Source organism: Musa acuminata, chromosome BXJ3-1 (genome assembly GCF_036884655.1).
Source record: "Musa acuminata AAA Group cultivar baxijiao chromosome BXJ3-1, Cavendish_Baxijiao_AAA, whole genome shotgun sequence".
Taxonomy (NCBI): domain Eukaryota; kingdom Viridiplantae; phylum Streptophyta; class Magnoliopsida; order Zingiberales; family Musaceae; genus Musa; species Musa acuminata.
The window spans coordinates 1570504-1590662 of record NC_088349.1 but is presented as its reverse complement, the minus strand read 5'-3'; the positions used below and the strand labels follow the sequence as shown (position 1 = coordinate 1590662).

Sequence of the window (20159 nt, the reverse complement as noted above, 5' to 3'; positions counted from 1 at the left end):
GATTCTAATCATATACAAATAAAGAGTAATATTTCATAAATTAATTGGAAAAAGGGATAATGAAGACGTAATCTTATCGAATTCCAACTGGATTTTTTTGTGATTTTGAGCCTAAATTTATCATATATATATAACAATAAAAAATTAAAGATCATATGAAATTAAATGAACGGTTATGATGCAGGAATTTGGAGGATTCCGTCGAACTGTGTTGTTGTAGGGGATCCGTCCCGTCCCGCCCCGACTGAAGTTACGACACCAAGAACACCACCTCTTTGCAGCGGCTGCCCGCACCCACCGCCATGGCGTCGCGCTTCGCTCCGAGGCTCTTCCTCCGACGCTTACGGATGCGGAGAAGAGCTCAGCCGATCTCGTCTCTTCACGAAGCTTCCGCAGAATCCGCTGGCGATATCGGCGATCGAATCTTCTCTCCATCGGGAGCTTGGTCACCTCCCGATTTCCAATGTGTTTCTAGGGTTTTCTTCTCCGCTCGCCCGTCATCGCTCGACGAAGGGAAGGGTCCGGCCGCCATAGATTACCCGTGCGTGGTTGCCCCCGATCCATTTTCTTTAGAAAGAGAGCGGAAGGCTCTGATTAGGGTTTCACGATCGGGGAAAAACTGCCAGTGATTTGATTTCCAGCGTCTAATTCATAATGAAATGTAGCTTTTTCATTTATTTTTATGTGAACAATAGCTTTCTTGATGATTTTCTTTCTTGAATTGAGTGCTCGTCTACAGTTCTGACTAACCTGAAAGTGAGTTCTTAAATCTTTTTCTTTGATTGTGCAATATATATGATTTCTTTGTTCGATCTCTTTTATTCTTTTCCTTGATTTTGATGCGAACAATTCTTTTTTGTCATTTTTATGATTTTTCGGTTGAGTGTTCTTGTGGAGCTTTGCTCAATTTGAAAGCAGTTTGATACTCGATTCGTCGGTATAGGAAGGTTTATGATAGTTCAAGATCGAGTACAATACACATTTATGTTCTTCTATACAAATGTACTTCTGTTTACATCTGGTACTAAAATCTTTTTTCCACAATGTGGTCTCATTTTATTCGCATTTCTGGAGTAATTCTTCTCGTTCTATTAAAGATCTCTTTTGCCGGAAGAGGAGTTCCATAGGCTGGCAGATGAGACGATCCATGACCTGCTGGAAAAATTTGAGGTAGCTTTCACACTTCATCTGTGAGTCCAGCATATGATTTATTATTTTCAAAAGCCTGCAGAACTTTCAAACAAGATATTGATAGTCTTCATCTTTGTGCTGGCAGGAATATGGAGATGCTATCCAAATTGATGATTACGAAGTGGACTATGGGGTGTGATGAGACAGAAGACTTTTAGTTGTTCCCTTATCTTTCATCTTCTTGTGCTTGACTAAGTTGATCAGTTGCATTTCATTTTGAGCAGAATCATGTTTTGACATTGAAGCTGGGGAGCTTGGGCACGTACGTCATAAACAAGCAAACTCCAAACAGGCAAATTTGGTTATCTTCTCCAGTAAGGTACCGGCCGTGTAAACTTTGATGCTTCTATATGTAAAACATTGCATGTTATTGTTTTAAATTTTCAAGCATTGTACATAATTTGGGACTGAGATTATTAAGTTGTGTGGGTTCAGTCGTAATCTAGTTTCTAACTTCGACAAATTTTCAACTCATTAATTAGCTACATTCTTACTTTTTAGGTTTAGAATGTATTTGAATTGCTTGTAAGTCTATGATCTACCTGTTTTAGGCATTATTTATTTAACAAAATGGACCAGAACCAACAAGGGCCTTAAACTTCCATAAACTATGTACTTGACATGGGCTTACGAACTAAATTCTGATAAAGCAACTGTGTAGAGCTCGGTGATTAAGAGTCTTCATCCGACAACTAGTTTTTCAAGTGGAGATCACGTAGGAACTACTTGTACATGGATGTCCTGGAGTAGATGTGATATTGTCAGATGAGGCACTGATTTGGGCAATCTCATACCTTAGTGAAAATATGAACCATTGATGGCTTGTATAAATGAGAATTCCCATTAGTGGATACTTTTACAGAGAGAGAGAGAGGCTTTTACTGTGTTTTCTTCAACAGAAATATCATATGCATTTTATGGTGTTGGTTTCGAGTGTATCACTGTCTTATTTTTTTATCTTCAAATTTGTATTTTCTTTTTCCTTTTCTTTATATTTTTGGAACCAGCTTGCGTATGTTCAAGTAAGTTGGAGTAGCGCATGCTGACGATAATATATAGACCCAAGGATTTCACAACAAAAAAGTGAAGTATGATATGAATGCCATGGACTTCATTTTTACCCAAAAGGGAACCTTTTCTATGGGGCATAACTCGAATAACTTTGGTCTTTGGCTGTACTATTCATGATAGCGTGACTTGTTGTGGGTATGTGAGTTGCATTGGATTTTATTGCTCATCTTGGTGAACTGCAGCTGATAGGAGGGAATCATTAAAAAAGATGTGAACTTTCCCAGGAATTGCAATGTGAGCCAGAGAAAGACTTAAGATGGCTTAACATAATCATGGGAAAGGACAGGATGTCCTTGTGTTTGCAGCTATACAAATCTGGAATTAGGGAATGATGCATCTCACTATATGGATTTTGTGTAACAGAGGGTTCTTATTTTCTGCCACAAATATGGGAGATTCCTCTTACACTGGTTGAGAAAATTCTAGACAACTTGGATATTGATGTTTTAGATGGAGCATTTGTGATATTATTTCATGTTCTGTATTCTTTTGGTACATAAAATGGAGAATGCAAATATGTCCTCTGTATGGCATGTCACACATGTGGGTCGAGCAGAACTGGGAAGCTTATTTGAAAGTCATTGGTAGCCCCTTACCTCTGGAGTCCTACAGTTTTCTGTTCTGTCCACCCTCATTGTGCCCACTAGAGTGCAGGAAAACAAACAGTGATAGTCCGATAGGGATCTACTGACATGCTGAGTTGTAGTGGGTCCCATAAAAGGTAGGTAAAATTGTACTTGGTCCAAAGGGTAGAACAACTGATTTATTTTTCCTTAATTTTTTTAGATCTATGTTAGCTTGCTGCAACAACCTAATCTGACTGAAAGATGTATATCATAGATTATATTAGCTTGCTACAGCTCAATCTTTGTTGGTAGTCAAGAGGCCCTTATATTCTGTGCTATTTAGGAACCCTGGTTCCTACATTATCATTATTTACCACCAACTTTTGCTGTAAAATTCATATCCCAGCCACTTCTATTTGACTCTGTCAACCAAATTGATGGATTTCTACCTATCCCACATAGGTTAATAGTAATCAAACCATCAAGTGATTCTTTTGCCCATTGGATTAATATACGTTTATTAACAGTTGTTTTCCTATTTACATCCATTTTGAAAATTCTCCACAAAGATGACGTGGGAGGAAATTTGCAACATCATCTGTAAGGTGGCTTTCCGAGTCCACCATTGAAATGTAGTGCTCAACCCTGGACCAGCTATGGAAACAACCAAAGTACTGTAGGCACCGAGGGACTTTCTGGTTGTTTCTTTTTGAAAGGAGACAAGGTATTGTGGTTGGGACAAGAGAGAGTCAATACTTCGAAATATAAAGTTCATGTGATCTCCTTTAGTTCAACTGTTATCTCAAGTCTTCAAAATGTTCCAAATTGATGAATCTATATAGCCATCTGCATTTGGTGCCATATTTGAAAATGACCAATATGTGTATTATTTGAGAATGGTGTTGTACTGTAAACATCAACAATTGTAGGGGTTGAGACTTAACATCAATTTTGGTTGTGGTATCCGCATAATGTAGGGTAGTGATTTTAATAGAACTTTCACACGCATGTAGCCATGTTTGCGTTGACGATATTTGATACTTATGATTTCTGTGCTTATTGTTCACCGGCCATCGTTCTCCAGAATCCTGATATGTTGAAGACTCAAACTGTTGTTCTTGTGTTGCAGTGGTCCTTCCAGGTTTGATTGGGATGCGATGTCAAAGACTTGGGTGTACAGGAGGACCATGGCCAACTTGTTCCAGCTTCTGGAAGAAGAAGTTGGGCAACTCTGTGGGCAACCTATCAGTCTTCGTTGACGACCGAATGGATTGTATCGTGACATTTCCTTCCACTGATCGATATCAGTCAGCGGATGCATCTCAAACAAGTCCAACCTTCTAAGCCACTTGGGAATAATCCGCTGTATGTGGAATTGATCTTCCAGGTAGAACACGACCCTCTCTTTTGTATTTCTTGCCGTCCCCATTCCTTCATTACAAAACCTGCATCCTATTTTGTCCTCTACGATGGAAAACTAGCAGATGCATCAGGTTTCTCCGATCATCAACTGTAGAATACATTATTACTTGCATCAACGTTTGGTTGTCCTTATCACCATTGAATCGGTCCCAAGAGTTTTCCTTTCTATCAATCCTCCTATTTAATTGGTTCCTTTTAGCTTCCGTCTTTGTCGGTAGTTGTCCTTTGTTGAGGAGAAAGCTCGATTCATGATCAGTATCTATCATTATTATTAGTTAATTATATGTCATTAGTATATCTCATATTGGAACCAAACCAAATCTTTCTATATTCATTGTCTGGAGAAGTGGAAATAAAAGAAAAGGCATGGAGACTTAGACAAACGTTGACTATGGATGGCTATGCATCCATCAGGTCTCGAGTCTGATACATTATTATCATCAGATTAATATTTAAAATAGAAAATATATCAAATAAAATTTGGAACCCTCACCATTTCATCGGCTGCTTCTATTTAGTCCATTCTTCTTCATCAGTTGCCACCGAGTGTCAACTCTGTGATTTCATCAGGGACTGTCGTCCCATTTGTCAACGTCAACCACGACTAAACAATGCATTAATGATCTCATTTTATTTGGATTTTGCCCCTTCCATTGTTACCTATCTATCTCCACCGAACCCTCTTTCTTCTTCCACCTCAGAATCTTCTTTACTGACTTGTGCGCACCCAGTCACCATCTTTGCCTACTACTATCACCTTTTTCTTCACCATGTGGCTTTGCTGCTACTTTTCTTGGACGCCGAAGTGAATGACCAAGTTGCCCACAACCTCATCTTCCCTGTGAAACCTCGAAGGCTCGAGGCTTATGGTACTTTTTGCTACAGTAGTGAGGGACACCCTTTGGCTACCTGATAAGCATGATAACACTCTCTGATCCTTCCTCTGGTTAAAAAAAGGCTTTCTTTCTGTTCCTGGGGACGGAATAATTGCGCTCATCAGGAAGCTACGGATGCTAGTTCTCAGTGAGATGGAGGAGGAGGAGCAGTAGGAAGTAGCGATCTTATGTTCGTTCCCATGGCTGTTGCCTGCTGCGTCAAGCTTCCCGGTCTCCGATGTGCTCTGCTTCTCTCTGTTCTCTCAGTGCTGTGTTTCCTGTCTCATGCAAGCGACACCATCGTGCCAGGCCAGCCGTTGCGCGACGGCGAGTCATTGATCTCGGCCGGCGGGATCTTCGAGCTGGGATTCTTTAGCCCCGGGAAGTCCTCCAACCGCTACGTGGGAATTTGGTACCACAACTTCTCCACGAACACAGTCTTGTGGGTCGCCAACAGGCAAAACCCAGTGAAGGACACCACCGGCGTTCTGGCCATCGCCGCGGACGGGAATCTTGTTATTCTGGACGGCGGCAACAGCAGCCTGTGGTCGTCGAACGCCTCGACGGCGTCCAATGACTCCGTGCTAAAGCTCACGGACGACGGGAATCTGGTGCTCAACAACTCGGGGAGCGTCGCGTGGCAGAGCTTCGACTACCCGACCGACACGTACATGCCGGGCATGAAGGTGGGGCTCGACCTGAGGACGAAGGTGAGCCAGAAGATCACGTCGTGGGCGAGCGAGGACGACCCCGCCCCGGGCAATTTCTCCCTGAGCATGGATCCCAGGGAGTCGACGCAGATCTTCATGTGGGAAGGGACGAAGCCGCGGTGGCGGTCGGGGAGGTGGAACGGGCAGGTGTTCATCGGCATACAGGGCATGGTGGCGCAGTACATCTACGGCTTCAAGCTCAACAATTTCGTGCAAGAACAGAAGATGTACTTCTACTACGATGCCTTCAACAGCTCGCACCGGTACGTGCTAACCTGGTATGGCATCGAGAGGCACATGATCTGGAAGAACGACACTAACGACTGGTATCAGTACTGGGCGCAGCCGATTACCCCTTGCGAGGTCTACAACCAGTGCGGCAAGAACGCAGCGTGCACTGACAGCGCCTCGCCGATATGTAGCTGCTTGCATGGGTTCGTGCCGGCGTCGAGCGAGGAGTGGGACGGTGGCAGTTGGTCGAGTGGGTGCGTGAGGAGGACAGCTTTGGGTTGCAGGATGAATAACAGCAGTGGAGATGGGGGAGGAGATGGATTCCGGACTTTGCAAGGGGTGAAGCTGCCAGATATATCAGATTGGAACACCGACGTGGGAGCGGATTCGAGTGAGTGCCAAGATCGGTGCTTGAGGAATTGCTCATGTACAGCGTACGCGGTGGTGACAGGGATCGGGTGTTTGATTTGGGGTGTGGATTTGTTGGACATTCAGGTGTTCTCGATCGGCGGCAACGACTTGTTTCTTCGGCTCGCCAGCTCTGAATTGGGTGAGTGAACTTTTCTGAGCTTCTCCTACTATTTCAGTGACCCTTCCCATGGAGGCATTTATACAAACACTTCATTCGTTTAGGAACAGAGATACCATTGTTAGGTGTAGAGAACATGTTAGGGGGTTTTTCCATCACAACAGAGTATGCCATGATGCAATTGAAAACAAATCATCAATCGAACCATTCAAACCAATATAGGATTGAAAGTGTATTTAAATGATCATGAAGACAGCAGATCTCACTCCTTGCTTCCTAATTGCTTGAGGTATAGTCTGTTGCATCAGCAAGGACTATTTAGCATTATGATCCCAAGTTGACGTTAAATAAACAATTTCTAGCCGAAAAAAAGGTCATTCAGGTGTTTTTTGGGGAAAATTAGATTTCGTCCTTTGGACTGACTTATTTCCCTGCTAAAAGTAGTGTTGTTGATTTCTTGCTCACCAAGTCATGAAATTTTTACTAATTTTGCTGCAAACTTGCTAATCATTTCTAACCAATTGTTGCAGATGACAACAAGAAGAACACGGCAGTCCTCATAGTTACAGTTGTTCTAGCAGTGATCCTCTCACTGGGTTTAATCTTTCTATTGTGGAAGTGCAGGAGGAGAATAAGAAGTATGCACTATAATCACTTGTTTTGCCTCATATCTCAGTGTTAATGTCAATCTGATGTCATTAAATTGTTTACGCAGATCTATTTCGACGGCCAATTAACGAAGAAGGACTATCAATGTTTTCTTCCGGAGGTGGAAGTAGAGATCGTTCGGGGTCAGTTCGAGTTAATTATGAAAGTAACGATGAAAGTTTGTCGGAATTACAACTGTGGAGTTTTGATTTTGTACAAAGTGCTACCAAATCATTTTCGGACTCAAATTTGGTCGGTGAAGGTGGCTTCGGTCCTGTTTACAAGGTATCTTCCACAAGCCTTAAGTTACATGCCTCTAAAGATTAATGTTAATGTGATTGTGATTTATGCATGGGCGCAGGGTTTGCTGCCTGAAGGCCAAGAAATTGCAGTGAAGAGACTTTCTAGGAGTTCAGGACAGGGAATTGAGGAATTTAAGAATGAGGTGGTGCTGATATCAAAGCTACAACACAGAAATCTTGTTAGGCTTTTAGGATGTTGCATTCATGAGCAGGAGAGGATATTGATCTACGAGTACATGCCCAACAAAAGCTTGGATGCCTTCCTTTATGGTTAGTGTTCCGCAATCTCCATCGATTGGTATGTTTGATATCTTTGCAGCATGATCACACTCAAGATTGGCACAGATCAGACGAAGAAAAACCTGCTCGACTGGACTACTCGGTACAACATTATTGAAGGGATCGCCAGGGGGCTACTGTACCTTCACAGGGATTCGAGGCTTCGAATAATTCATCGCGACCTCAAGGCTAGCAATATTTTGCTCGACGAAGAGATGAATCCTAAAATATCAGACTTTGGCATGGCAAGGATTTTTGGAAATGATGACAACGAGACAAACACGCAGCGAGTGGTTGGGACATTGTAAGTACTTAAATTAACCTGGATAGATAGCTTTGCTTCGATCAAATAGCTTATCGATGGAAACTACAAACTGCAGTGGTTATATGGCTCCTGAGTATGCAATGCAAGGACTTTTCTCGGTGAAGTCTGATGTCTACAGCTTTGGAGTTCTATTACTCGAAATTCTTAGCGGAAAAAGGAACAGCACATACCATCATCCAGAGCTGGGAATCAATCTCATAGCATTAGTAAGTAAACTAAGAAATTAATCTTGTTTCCTTTGTTACATGATCAATCAATCTCTTAAAATTCTGAACATTTGCATTCCGATACAGGCTTGGAAGCTATGGAATGAAGACAGGATGATGGAGTTTGTCGATCCAGTCGTGACCCAGTCGTGTACCAGTAAACAGCTAGTCCGATGCATCAATGTCGGGCTTTTATGCGTGCAGGATCGCCCAATCGATCGACCAAGTATGGCTTCAGTTGTTGTGATGTTGGAGAGTGAGACTTCCGTTCCTGCTCTTCCTAGGCAGCCTACTTTCACGACGGATAGAAGCTTCAGTGAAACTGACTCATCAACGATAGATCTAAAGGCCATGTCAGTAAATGATTCGATCACTATGCTCACAGGAAGATAGTCGTCTGATGCTTGTGATTAGGATCAGTTCAAAACATCAGATTGGTGCCTTTTCTTTTCCACTTGTCTTATACTGGAAGAAAATTTGTGGTCTTTCATGTTCTATATATATCGAAAGTATAAAATTTCTTGGAATGCTATAGGTTAAGAATTGAGTATCATTGTTCATGCAACTACAAAGAAGGATTGTTGGTGTTACATTCCACATGGTCTGTATACAATCCAATATGATTGAGATGTTTTCTCTATATGAAAGAAACATTAGGTGCCAAACCAATTCATTGACCATTGACTCTAAAAGATATGTTTACTTTGACAATTATGTCTTTCAACTTTGAGGTAAAAAGGAAAAAAAAGAACCAATAAGCAATTTTAAAGAAAAATTGCTCTTTAAGTTTATATTTGCACTTTTATACAGAAAATGAAGATAACATGTAGAAATTCTCTTCTTTTTTTTTTCCTTCCCATTTTAAGACCAATAATTACTACAAAGGCAGCAATGTTTCTTTTCAAAGAGCAATTGTGATGAGACTCATTGGAAACAATATCAGAAACAGCTTTGTGATTCCTCATTACCAAAATTCCATTTCTATCATCTTCAAATAAATATACATATCGTAATGCACTTTTCTATCGATTTATATTCTTCTTTTTCTCTTATAAAAAGAAATGCAAACATCAGTTCAGCAAAGCAATGACAATTAAATGTCATGAGCCTACAACAAACTGTTCCAATGCAATTTGTCATGGGTTTGACACATGAAGAACAATACATAATAATCCACTACATGTGAGAAACTCGTTTTGTTCAGTGTATGAAATAGAAGAATAAAAACAAACAAATGGCAGTGCATGATACATATTAATTGAACCCAAAAGGAGAACAGCCAACCCACCAACACATGATCTTTAATCCCATCACTGTCTTTGACTAGTAACCGATGCATGGAAAGTTACTCACCATTGGTCTATGGGTCAACTTTGATGTCCTTCTCCTACTTTGGACAAGCTTATCGGCCTTTGATTTGTGATTCTTACAGGAGCACTACTGAGATCTTAGTCAAAGCACGGAAAACATGAATGACATTGACAGTATGATGTGAACGTGATCGACATATGATCAGATTAGAATTCATGCCGTGACGGATGTATGAAACGTTGACAAAATCGAAATGCAAGTTTCTGCTGGTTTTCTTTTAGCAAAAGACGAGTAAAAGATCAACAGAATATTATATTCTGCTAAGCTTGTGTAGTGAGAACTCATTCCACGTCGGAGGGGGAAAAATCAAAAATCAAAAAATTATTCATAGATTAATTATCAAAAATATATATCATAAAGTTTATATAAGATTAACGTGATTATATAACTTTCTATCTATAAATAAAATTATTTTTTTAATTAGATAACTCTCTTTCTATCAAAAAGAAATGAGAATATATATATATAATTTTATCTTATTTTATCTTTTTATAAATGAAGGCAAAGGATCAATATAAGTAAATTAGAAAATTTTGACTTACCAAGGTCTATCTTCTAGAGAATTCTATCAGACTTTTTTTTCTATTAGTTGATAATCAAAATTAAAATCTAATCAACTTACACATTTTGCTTCGTGCTTCTATCGTGACGGATTTCTCTTCCTGCAAGACGAGTTTTCCCGACTTATAAGTCTTAAGCATATTTAACCTTTTATTTTTATCATAATAAATATCTCTTTACGTGAATTAGGTTTTTTTATTTATGTACCTCGAGTCGCCTTACGCTTCTATCATGACATATTTCTTTTCACATGAGTCATATTTTTCCAACTTGTCTTCGACACATTTAGCTTTACATCTCCATAATAACATATTTCCTAATTTATGTGTCTCGAGCACATTTGATATCTAATCTAATTATATAAGATCACATAATCTAATAATCTTTTATTCTCGATACTAGCTCCATAAATATTAACATATTAATCAATTATAATATGAGAGTATATTTATTGTGGATGTGATATCTCTGTTGTGTTATATAAAGCCGATCCAATCGAATGCAAGTTTGTATCTCGCTCCGTTTGGTCCAACGAGATGCTTCCGATGATCGAGTTCGCAGAAGTCATCCACAGAGAGAGAGAGAGAGAGAGAGAGAGAGACGAGTTAAGCCCGATAGCAGTTGGACCGGCTCACGCGCAATTTCATATAGGCCGAACCATTCCTAGCCAGCAAAAGCCGGCACTATGCCGTGCACCGCTCAACGAGGTTCCAACAAGAGTGCCTTCTACTTGATCTAATCTTATTACATTCATTCATATGAAGTATCATACACCCAACTCAAGCTGCAATAATGGTTTCTAGCTTCGATTCACCTTTTGCTAATGACGGGGGTGGCATGCATCCGTTGCTAATGAGAGTGAGAGAGAGAGAGAGAGAGAGAGAGAGAGAGATGACTATTTGAGAGAAAAATAATAATGTTAAAGAAAGAAACAAAGAGAAAACCTAAAGAGAGAAATTTTGATGAGAGAGAAATTTCAAGATATAGATACAACCATCAAATAAGATGAGATATCAAAATCAAGAAACCAATTGATAGATTAGATTATAGTGGATAGAAGAAAGATGTTCAATAGGAGAAAATACCATCACTAGTTAATAAAAAAAGATCGATAAATTTAAAAGTTTCAACATCATAAAAAAAAGATTGAAGGTATGAATGATGACTTTTATGAGTTACTTTGGAGCTCGTTATTATCTAGATTTGATAGAAAAGATTAGTAGAAATAAAAAAAAATTATGATGAATTTTTTTCTAAAGGCTTAAAAGGAATTATCGTATTAAACATATGATATATGATAGAGATTTTTGAATTCTCTTTGAAGAACAAAAAAAAAAGTTATATTTTAACAGAAAAGAAAATTAAAGAGCATGAAAATTAAAGAACAGAAAAAAAAAATGTTATGTTTTAATAGATTTTCTTGGAGTAGATAAATTTTATTTTCATTAGAAACAAAAAAGTATTTGTACCTCTCTATGAAAAGAAAAATTTACACATCCCAAAGGTTGTGAGGAAAATATTGCTAATGCTAATATAAAAATTATCATTACTCAAGATGAAGCTATAATGATTGATGAATATTCATTCTATGATAATAAAAAAAAGTTATATTTCTTTAGGAATTATTATGTCGATCAAATTGATTTCAGAGATTAATTCTAAATAAATCATAGATTTATCATTGATCAAGACACTATATATAGATGACTCAAGATTCAAAGGATATCACATCAAGCTTCAAGGTTTTTTATAATATTTTTTAAAATTTAATTTAGGGGAAGATGTTTGAATATTAAATCAAACTTTATAATTAAATAAGACTTTTGTTTAGAAGTTTTAGATGATTCCCTATCATAATTGGAGTCAAAGTCTTAAGTTCATCTATTTATAATAAATTTACATGAACTTCGTTTATTTATCATCTCTCTTCTATAAATCCTTGGTTTTTATTATATTTGATTTTTCCAACATGAGATCTAGAAGACAGGCAAAACATGATGAGGAGCAGCCATAGAAATAAAAATAAAAAGAGACAATAAAAGATCGAAAAAACTCTTCTCTCAACCCTCTTCTTGTATCTACAGAAATTATAAATATTTCTCACCCATCCAAAATATTTCTCTCAACTCTTCTCTCAACCCTCTCAACCATCCAAAATATTTCTCACATCCTACTTCTCACCAAACCTAAAAAAAAATAAAATATTTTATAAAAAAATAAATATTAATTTTCAAAACTTTCTCTCTCACTAAAATTTCTTCGTAAATAATTTACTTTTTTACTCGGATTACGATCGAACCGAAGAACCTTCAACGAGTCATTCTTTATATTGCTGTAGACTGTAGAGTATTTATTCCTCGTTACGACTGTCTCCGGAGTCAAACTCCAGGAAACACGAGGCGTGACTCTGCGAAGGCCAATGTCTACCTACGGGGCAGTAATCAAAGACTTCCTCGTCCACCAGAAACGGAGGAGAGCTTCTGCATTTGCCGGAAGGTGCAAAGCTGAGCCCGTCCTGTCGGACATTCCACAGTAGTAGTTGAAACGTTGAACATTTCGTTTATGTCACTCCAGACTTTTGAAACGATTGACCTGCTTGAGGAGTCGAAGTCCACGGCCTTCCCACATTAGAGCTCTCATCTTGTTGTTGACAGAGATATCTCGCTGCTGCAGTACAAGAAAAGTCATGGATTAAGTACTCCACCATAACAAGACTTGGACACAAAATGGCACTTTCTTCTGCGTCAAGGAAGTCTGGTCTTTCAACTTGCAGCTATAAGAGCAAATATAAAAAGACCGGGCAGACATGCAGGCATCTGAGAAAGGCAAGATTGCCATGCCGTGTTCTGCAGCTTCTTGTAGTTTACTTGCGTTTACTCCTACTTTCTGAGGTGCAGAAGAATCTTCTTTGAAAGTGCTCCTTATGTTGAATGAGTCTGGTCCTAACCAGCATGAGACTATCTATCCATGCAAGTTTCACAGAGAATAATTTGTGTGTATATTTATCTTTTAAAGTATGATTTGGAATTAGATTCTTCTGCTTTGGCTCAAATCTTGATCATGCCAACCACTCGATTCGTGTTAGGTTGTGTCCACCACTGGTGATAAATATAATGTTTGTCACACTGCTTTTGGCTGTCACTTTGACTTTAATGCTGGAGATAATATGCATGGGTCCCAAATGGTGTTTGTTGATCACCACCAACAGTGATTCCTCTATATTTTGATTGATGAAGAGAGGTGATTGTGAATTACTTACTGTCAAAAATTCCATGAAAAAGAAAAAACTTTTATAAATAATTTTATTTTATTAGAAATTAGACTCGTATATCTTTCTAACGATATCTTACTTCAATAATTTGGAGCATAGTTATCTTTTTTTTTGTCGGACGAAAATGATCTGATCACATATATTATTAAAAAAATAATAATAATACTAAATGATGATTAGTATTATTTTTTATTTTAAAAAAAATTATGATAATTAATTATCAAAATTAGAGATTATGTGTGTCACTTAAGTAAAAAAATATAAGGGTATTATTTTCGCCTAAATAAAAAAGAATATGTGGGTTCCATTAGATATAAAGTCAACCATGAGAAACTTATAGAATGTCTGAAAATTTTCATGCAAATTATTAGTCTTTCATGAAAAAGATGACCCACTGAGAGGGGATGACTAATTTATACAGGAGATGTCAAGATGACTCTTGACTGCAAGCAACAGGCTGCTGCTATAAGTACCCCATCCAGCTTTTACTACTGGGTGGCAAAGAGTGAAGGCGATGGAGATCATTCTGATGCCTTTCCTTGTGTTCTTTCTCCTGCAAGGAGCAGTTCCTGTTCATGGTCAAACAGGTACACACACCTTCTCTTCTTCTTCTCCTACTTGTGTTGGGGCTCTGAGATCTTGACTTCCTTCCCCTTCTTTCAGTGCACAGATTTTGCTGCTTGTGCTTCCAAGTTGGTTCTCTTCCTCTTCTTCCCCACCTTTCCCCTCTTCCCTTCTCTTTCTTTCTTTGCTTCGGCCAAGAGGGTTCTCTCTGCAAAAGTGATGACAAGGAGAAGCTGCTGACTTCCTATTTGTTTGCCATACTATCATTTCATCTGATCCTGCAGTGTTTGAACTGAAGAATAGGTTAACTGTAGTAGGCTTAATTACTCTGGCTTAGAACTATAAGTGAAAGTAATTCCATCTAATCTGGAATATAATCTAATCATATGCGACCTTAGATACTGAGATCACAGATCTTAGATTCTATTGATTTGATTGATAGGAGACTTGAAATCCAATTGTTATCCGAGAGAGTTACATATGCCAAATAATAATAATAATAATCTTTTGTTATCACTTTCAATTTTGTTTTCTCCTGCTGCATTAATCTGCATCCTCCGAGAAGTGGGAGTAGTTAATGCATGCAACTGATGCGAGTTTCTACGTGCAGGGGATAGAGTGACTCCCGGCAGCAGTCCCATTGTGGATGGCCGCAGCTTAGTCTCGGCCGGAGGAATCTTCGAGCTCGGCTTCTTCGCTCCCGGTGACGCGAAGAAGCGCTTCCTGGGGATACGGTTCAAGAACATCAAAGAGAAGACCGTGGTCTGGGTCGCCAACAGGGACGCCCCTCTGGACGACGAACATGGCGCCCTCAATCTGACGGATGATGGAAATCTATCACTACTCAGCGGCACTGGTGTCGTTCTGTGGTCTACCAACACGTCGAACGCCATCGGTCCTGTTCTGCAGCTCTTGGACTCCGGCAATCTCGTGTTGACCGGAGGAGCCTCCAACAACATACTATGGCAGAGCTTCGATCATCCCACTGACACGGTCCTGGCCGGCATGAACATAGGAATCGACTACAGCAGAAACCTCGACATGTACCTAACGTCGTGGAAGAGTGACTCCGATCCTTCTCCGGGGGAGTACTCTTACAAGATGGAGACTCGAGGAGTCGCACAGCTCGTCTTGTGGAAGGGGAGTACGGAGATGTACCGCAGCGGGCCGTGGACAGGGAAGGGATTCAGCGGCCGGCCGAACATGTCGCCGAACGGCTTGTTCAACTTCCAGTACACTGACAACCAGTCTGGGCTGTACTACGCCTTCCAAGTCCTCAATGCTACCGTTCTTGCGCGAGCCACTTTGGATCACAACGGGAAGTTTCAGCGCTTCATGTGGACGGAGGGGAGCAGCGACTGGAGCCTCTTCTGGGAGGTCCCCGAGGGCCAATGCGACCAGTACGCCTCATGCGGAGTCAACGGCATCTGCACCATGCTCTACTCTTCTAGTTGCAATTGTTTGGAGGGGTTCGTTCCCAAGTCGCCCGCGGAATGGAGCCTGAGGCAGTACTCCGATGGCTGCGTGAGGGGAACGCCCTTAAACTGTTCGACGGATGGGTTTCGTCAAGTGCAGAATGTGAAGCTGCCCGATACGCTCAACGCCAGCGCTACGAATCGGACGCTTGATGAGTGCAGCGACTGGTGCCGGAACAACTGTTCTTGCACTGCGTATGCTGTGTTCGAACAAAGCAAGTGTGTGACATGGTTTGGAGATCTCATCGACGTTAGAATATTTGCTGATGGGGAAGATGTGCTGCACGTTCGGCTTGCAGCTTCTGAATTGGGTAACATTCTTTCTTATGATTCTATTACTAACATGAGAAGAATCCACCACCTGGTAATTGAGTGCTTGGAGAATGACAGGGCAATCATTCCATGAACATAACACACTGGATTTTAATCTTTAAGCCACAAGAACTCATTATCATTAAACATTATTATGAAGTTTTGATTCTTCAGCAGAATGTGCGGGTAGATACTTTTTGTATTGCAGGAACACTATCTGATCAAAGAAGATTTTAACCATGACACCTACTCTTCCTTTGTAGAATCTCTAAATGGTGACTCAGGCAAAAAGAAGACCATGAAGATTGTGTCCATTACCTTACCAATTGGCATTCTTCTGTTAGTCTGTCTGTGTCTAGTTTTGTGGTTGAAGTGCAGAAGAAGAACACAAGGTATGTCTGTATATTCTGGTAATATAGTGTGCCTAGATATATGTCCACAAAATGAAGAACTTGAGGCAGTATTGTATCAGTCACCGAGTCCTGGATTATTTTTTTCTGTCTCTGTGAATAGCTTTTCAAGTTCAAGCCATTTTGGAATGAAATGGAATGTGTGATCATTTTCTTAAATCTTTATCATGCATCAGGCAAAAGAAAGAGCTTCCAATCCAAAAGAGATGAAGAAGATGAGCTGGAGTTACCGCTGTTCGACATTCTTACCATTAGAACAGCCACAAATGACTTTTCCAATGAAAACATAATCGGAGAAGGCGGATTTGGCCCTGTTTACAAGGTAATTTGATCAGCTACTAGATAATATCTGATTCAACATACATGTAGTCATTATACAAAAAAGCAATTATATTCCTTTTACCAGGGCAGTCTTAAATCAACATGAATCATTGAAACTCTCAGGGCCAGTTGGAAGATGGAGTGGAGATTGCTGTCAAAAGGTTGTCAAAAGATTCTGTGCAGGGCCTGCATGAGTTCAAAACAGAGGTTATGCTAATTGCCAAACTTCAACACAAAAATCTTGTTCGTCTGATTGGCTGTTGCACCGAGGACGACGAACGGATCCTGGTCTATGAGTACTTGAATAACAAGAGCTTGGATGCTTTCATTTTCGGTATGGCCTTAATACCTTTTTGCTTGGTGCTTATGTTTCAAGCTTACGACAGAGTTTACTATAGTATTAATGGAATCAGTGACCGATACAAAGATAAGTAAAGTTCTCATTTTGAGTATACATCTAAGACTTAATATTAATGATTATTAATAATTTTGTTGATGAAACAAGCAAGTTTTATGCTCATCTCAATCCATGACTGCACAGCTGTTCAAGTGTTAAACTTTGTCTCATCTGTTTGAGTTTTCAGCTCTACATATTCTGGATATCAGGTTTTATTCAGATGTCATTTGTCTATTACTAAAGAAAATATCATGTTCCCTTCTTTGGTCTAGGATTTTGCTAGACATTATCGTTCATCTAAAAGATTACATTATATGTACTGATCTTTGTCGAAAAGCAACATGACATGATGCTAGCAACTATATAACCTGTCAAACTGACAAAGGATGAATTATTTGAGCAGACAAAACTAGGGGAGGACTGTTGGATTGGCAAAAGCGCCTTGAAATTATTACAGGAATTGCTCGGGGACTTGTTTATCTTCACCATGATTCAAGGTTGAAAATTATACACAGAGATCTAAAGACAAGTAATATTCTGCTTGACAATGAGATGAACCCCAAAATCTCAGACTTTGGCACGGCAAGAATCTTCAACGTGGATCAAATCGAAGAAAACACTACCAGAGTAGTCGGGACATAGTAAGTCTTCCCCAGTCAAATGGATACATAAATACTTCTTCATTTCAGGCAAATAAGCTACAATTTCAACATGACATGCAGTGGATACATGTCACCAGAGTACGCGATGGAAGGTATATTCTCGGAAAAGTCTGATGTTTTCAGCTTTGGTGTCATGGTGTTGGAAATCTTAAGTGGAAAGAGGAGCAGAACTGTCAGTCCATCGGAGCCTTGTAAAAATCTTCTGCAACATGTAAGAGATGAACCTCCTCAGTTCCATTACAAGAGTGACTTCTGACATCAAACAATTTGCAGGCATGGAGGCTATGGAAGGAAGGCAGATGCTTGGAGCTGGTTGATGACGCCTTGGAGGATTCCTATTCCAATTCTAAAGTGACACGATTCATCCAAGTGGGACTTTTGTGTGTACAAGAAGGAAGTGATGACAGGCCAACAATGGAGGATGTGTTTTTGATGCTAAGCAGTGAGGATGTGACGCTGCCTCAACCCAGCCGCCCTGCTTTCTACACAGCAAGTGCTTTCCAAAAAGATTGGACTTCCATCAATGTTATCAGAATAACAAAAATAGAAGAAGGTAGATGAAATGATGTTCTTCTCTAAGTAAGTAGTTTGATATCTGTAATAGATATGATAGTGTTGTAGTCAGGAAGAATGTGAGCTATTTCTTACTCAACAGTATTACTGTCTCAGATTGGTATGATAAGTGTGTCTCAGATTGGTATGTTCACAGCAAGATAACCTCTCTCTCTCTCTCTCTCTAAGTCTGTCTGTGTATGGAGAAACCTTCATAAACCTGCAGTGACATGAAATTTATGTACTTACTGGTTTGACATGCAGTTTATGGCATTGCTAGGCTCAAACAAATGAAATTTATACAGACATGAATGCATGCAAGTAGCTGATCATTTCATGTGGTGTGAGTTCCATTGTTTGGTGCTCAAACAAATCCAATGGGTTCTCATCCCCAGACACATGGAATAAATACTGTTGGTGATCCAAGAAAAGTGATGCATGAGGAGCTAAGTGCATTCAATTATTAGACTTATTAGAGGGTAAATTAATAATGGTAATCTTAGGGCAATGTCATATATACACCACTAGCTAGATATCATATTATGCTTGCATGTCCTATATGCATCCAATAATGCTAGACATTGAGGTCCCAATCATTGAGGAAGCTTGAAACCAAAAAGAAGGTTTGGTCCTTGCCCTCAGACATGGAGATCTTCAACTTTAGTGCATGGAGCTCAGAACCAAATATTTTATTTCACATGGTGGGTTTAAAGTGTTTAGTAGGGCCAAATTCCTATTCTCCATAGAAAATAATTGCTTTTGAGAACATAAATGTAATGCTTTGGGTCCTCAGGAAATTCCATGTTGTGGGTAAGGATGAATAGTATGTAATATACAAAAGATACTTGCTAAACTATGAAAACATAGATACTTAGAAAACTCAATGGAGGAAGGTGATGATGGCATTAGCTCTTGTGGAAGTTGCTATTATCTAATCAGTTGGTGTTTTTGTAGTATAAACTTTAATTAGTTAGGGTTGTATAGTGTAACCTCAATAATATAAATTAAAGCTTTGGATATTGAGAAAAAAAATTAGAATGATATTAGAGATGAATATTTAAATTTTATCTAAGATCACACATTTAAATATGTATATATGTATTCTATTCATTCAAGTTCTTGAATGATACTCGTATTATGTCGAAAGATGTTGCAGAGAGTAAATACATTAAAATTAAAAAAATTCAGAGATAAATAATAAAAAATTATATAAAAATAATAATGTAAAATTAATGTGGTTCAATATTTTATGCCTACATCTAAAAATAAAATAAAATGTTCATCATGGCTCAATATATTTCCTCTCATTTTACTCCTCCACAAAAGGTTTGAGATACATAAAATATTTTAAACATGTACAGGCAAAACCAGTAAGTACTCCACACAGCTCCATGGATTCCCCCTCGGCTGGTGAGACAAAAGGGAGAAGACACAAACTTCTCTCAGCTGTCTCCTTCTATGTTTGCATGTCAAAAAGCTTGAAAGCTTCATTAGATTCCCAGTCTCGACTCTTCCACGCCTCCCCTCCCCTGCTTTCTTTCATCGAACTCCTCCTTTCACAGCTTCTCCATCCAATGCCAAGTTGGTGGAAAGGGAAGCTTCTTCACTGTCTCCCTCAATCCCTCTGATCTGGTACAGAAACGAGCAGCCCAAATAGTACCTTCAATCTTACAAGACATCCTCGTGCAAATCCATCCCACATTTGAGCTTGGAATTTTATGGGGGAGTAGCAGTTCACTCGAACAGCACCCTGTCATGTGAAGCAGACTAAGAACAGTGTGCAGTGTCCTTTTGTGCCGAAGTCTGTGTCTCTCTGGAGCTCCATGATTGGGTTTGTCGACGAGGAGGAGGGAGAAGAAGAAGAAGAAGAAGCAAACTTATCGATTAGACTTTCCAACACTGTTTTTT

General features: G+C 39.4%; 3 protein-coding genes across 3 annotated transcripts; all 3 read left to right on the top strand.

The window, feature by feature from the left end:
- The first annotated feature begins 184 nt into the window (after positions 1-184).
- LOC135628185 (frataxin, mitochondrial-like) lies at positions 185-4395 on the top strand. The gene is made up of 5 exons (XM_065134727.1): positions 185-541; positions 1098-1170; positions 1277-1324; positions 1416-1510; positions 3958-4395. The coding sequence occupies exons 1-5, from the start codon at positions 303-305 to the stop codon at positions 4085-4087; spliced, it is 585 nt and encodes a 194-aa protein (XP_064990799.1). The 5' UTR covers positions 185-302; the 3' UTR covers positions 4088-4395.
- Positions 4396-5313: 918 nt separating this feature from the next.
- Positions 5314-8887, top strand: LOC135628184 (G-type lectin S-receptor-like serine/threonine-protein kinase B120). Its single transcript, XM_065134723.1, has 7 exons — positions 5314-6616; positions 7126-7233; positions 7311-7528; positions 7605-7815; positions 7891-8128; positions 8205-8355; positions 8443-8887. Exons 1-7 carry the CDS (start codon positions 5314-5316, stop codon positions 8746-8748), a joined length of 2535 nt encoding a protein of 844 aa, XP_064990795.1. The 3' UTR covers positions 8749-8887.
- A 5106-nt stretch (positions 8888-13993) lies between these two features.
- Positions 13994-18514, top strand: LOC103980655 (receptor-like serine/threonine-protein kinase SD1-8). Its single transcript, XM_018818485.2, has 8 exons — positions 13994-14145; positions 14733-15908; positions 16173-16301; positions 16496-16641; positions 16764-16974; positions 17441-17678; positions 17760-17910; positions 17973-18514. The coding sequence occupies exons 1-8, from the start codon at positions 14073-14075 to the stop codon at positions 18258-18260; spliced, it is 2412 nt and encodes an 803-aa protein (XP_018674030.2). The 5' UTR covers positions 13994-14072; the 3' UTR covers positions 18261-18514.
- The last annotated feature ends 1645 nt before the right edge of the window (positions 18515-20159 follow it).

Coding starts and splice junctions, on each gene's coding strand:
- LOC135628185 (XM_065134727.1), top strand. CDS start 303: ATGGCGTCGCGCTTCGCTCCGAGGCTCTTCCTCCGACGCTTACGGATG. Junction 1,171..1,276: donor ACCTGCTGGAAAAATTTGAG/GTAGCTTTCACA, acceptor TTGTGCTGGCAG/GAATATGGAGATGCTATCCA. Junction 1,511..3,957: donor TGGTTATCTTCTCCAGTAAG/GTACCGGCCGTG, acceptor CTTGTGTTGCAG/TGGTCCTTCCAGGTTTGATT.
- LOC135628184 (XM_065134723.1), top strand. CDS start 5,314: ATGTTCGTTCCCATGGCTGTTGCCTGCTGCGTCAAGCTTCCCGGTCTC. Junction 8,129..8,204: donor CAGCGAGTGGTTGGGACATT/GTAAGTACTTAA, acceptor TACAAACTGCAG/TGGTTATATGGCTCCTGAGT. Junction 8,356..8,442: donor GAATCAATCTCATAGCATTA/GTAAGTAAACTA, acceptor ATTCCGATACAG/GCTTGGAAGCTATGGAATGA.
- LOC103980655 (XM_018818485.2), top strand. CDS start 14,073: ATGGAGATCATTCTGATGCCTTTCCTTGTGTTCTTTCTCCTGCAAGGA. Junction 14,146..14,732: donor TCCTGTTCATGGTCAAACAG/GTACACACACCT, acceptor TTCTACGTGCAG/GGGATAGAGTGACTCCCGGC. Junction 17,679..17,759: donor ACCAGAGTAGTCGGGACATA/GTAAGTCTTCCC, acceptor CATGACATGCAG/TGGATACATGTCACCAGAGT.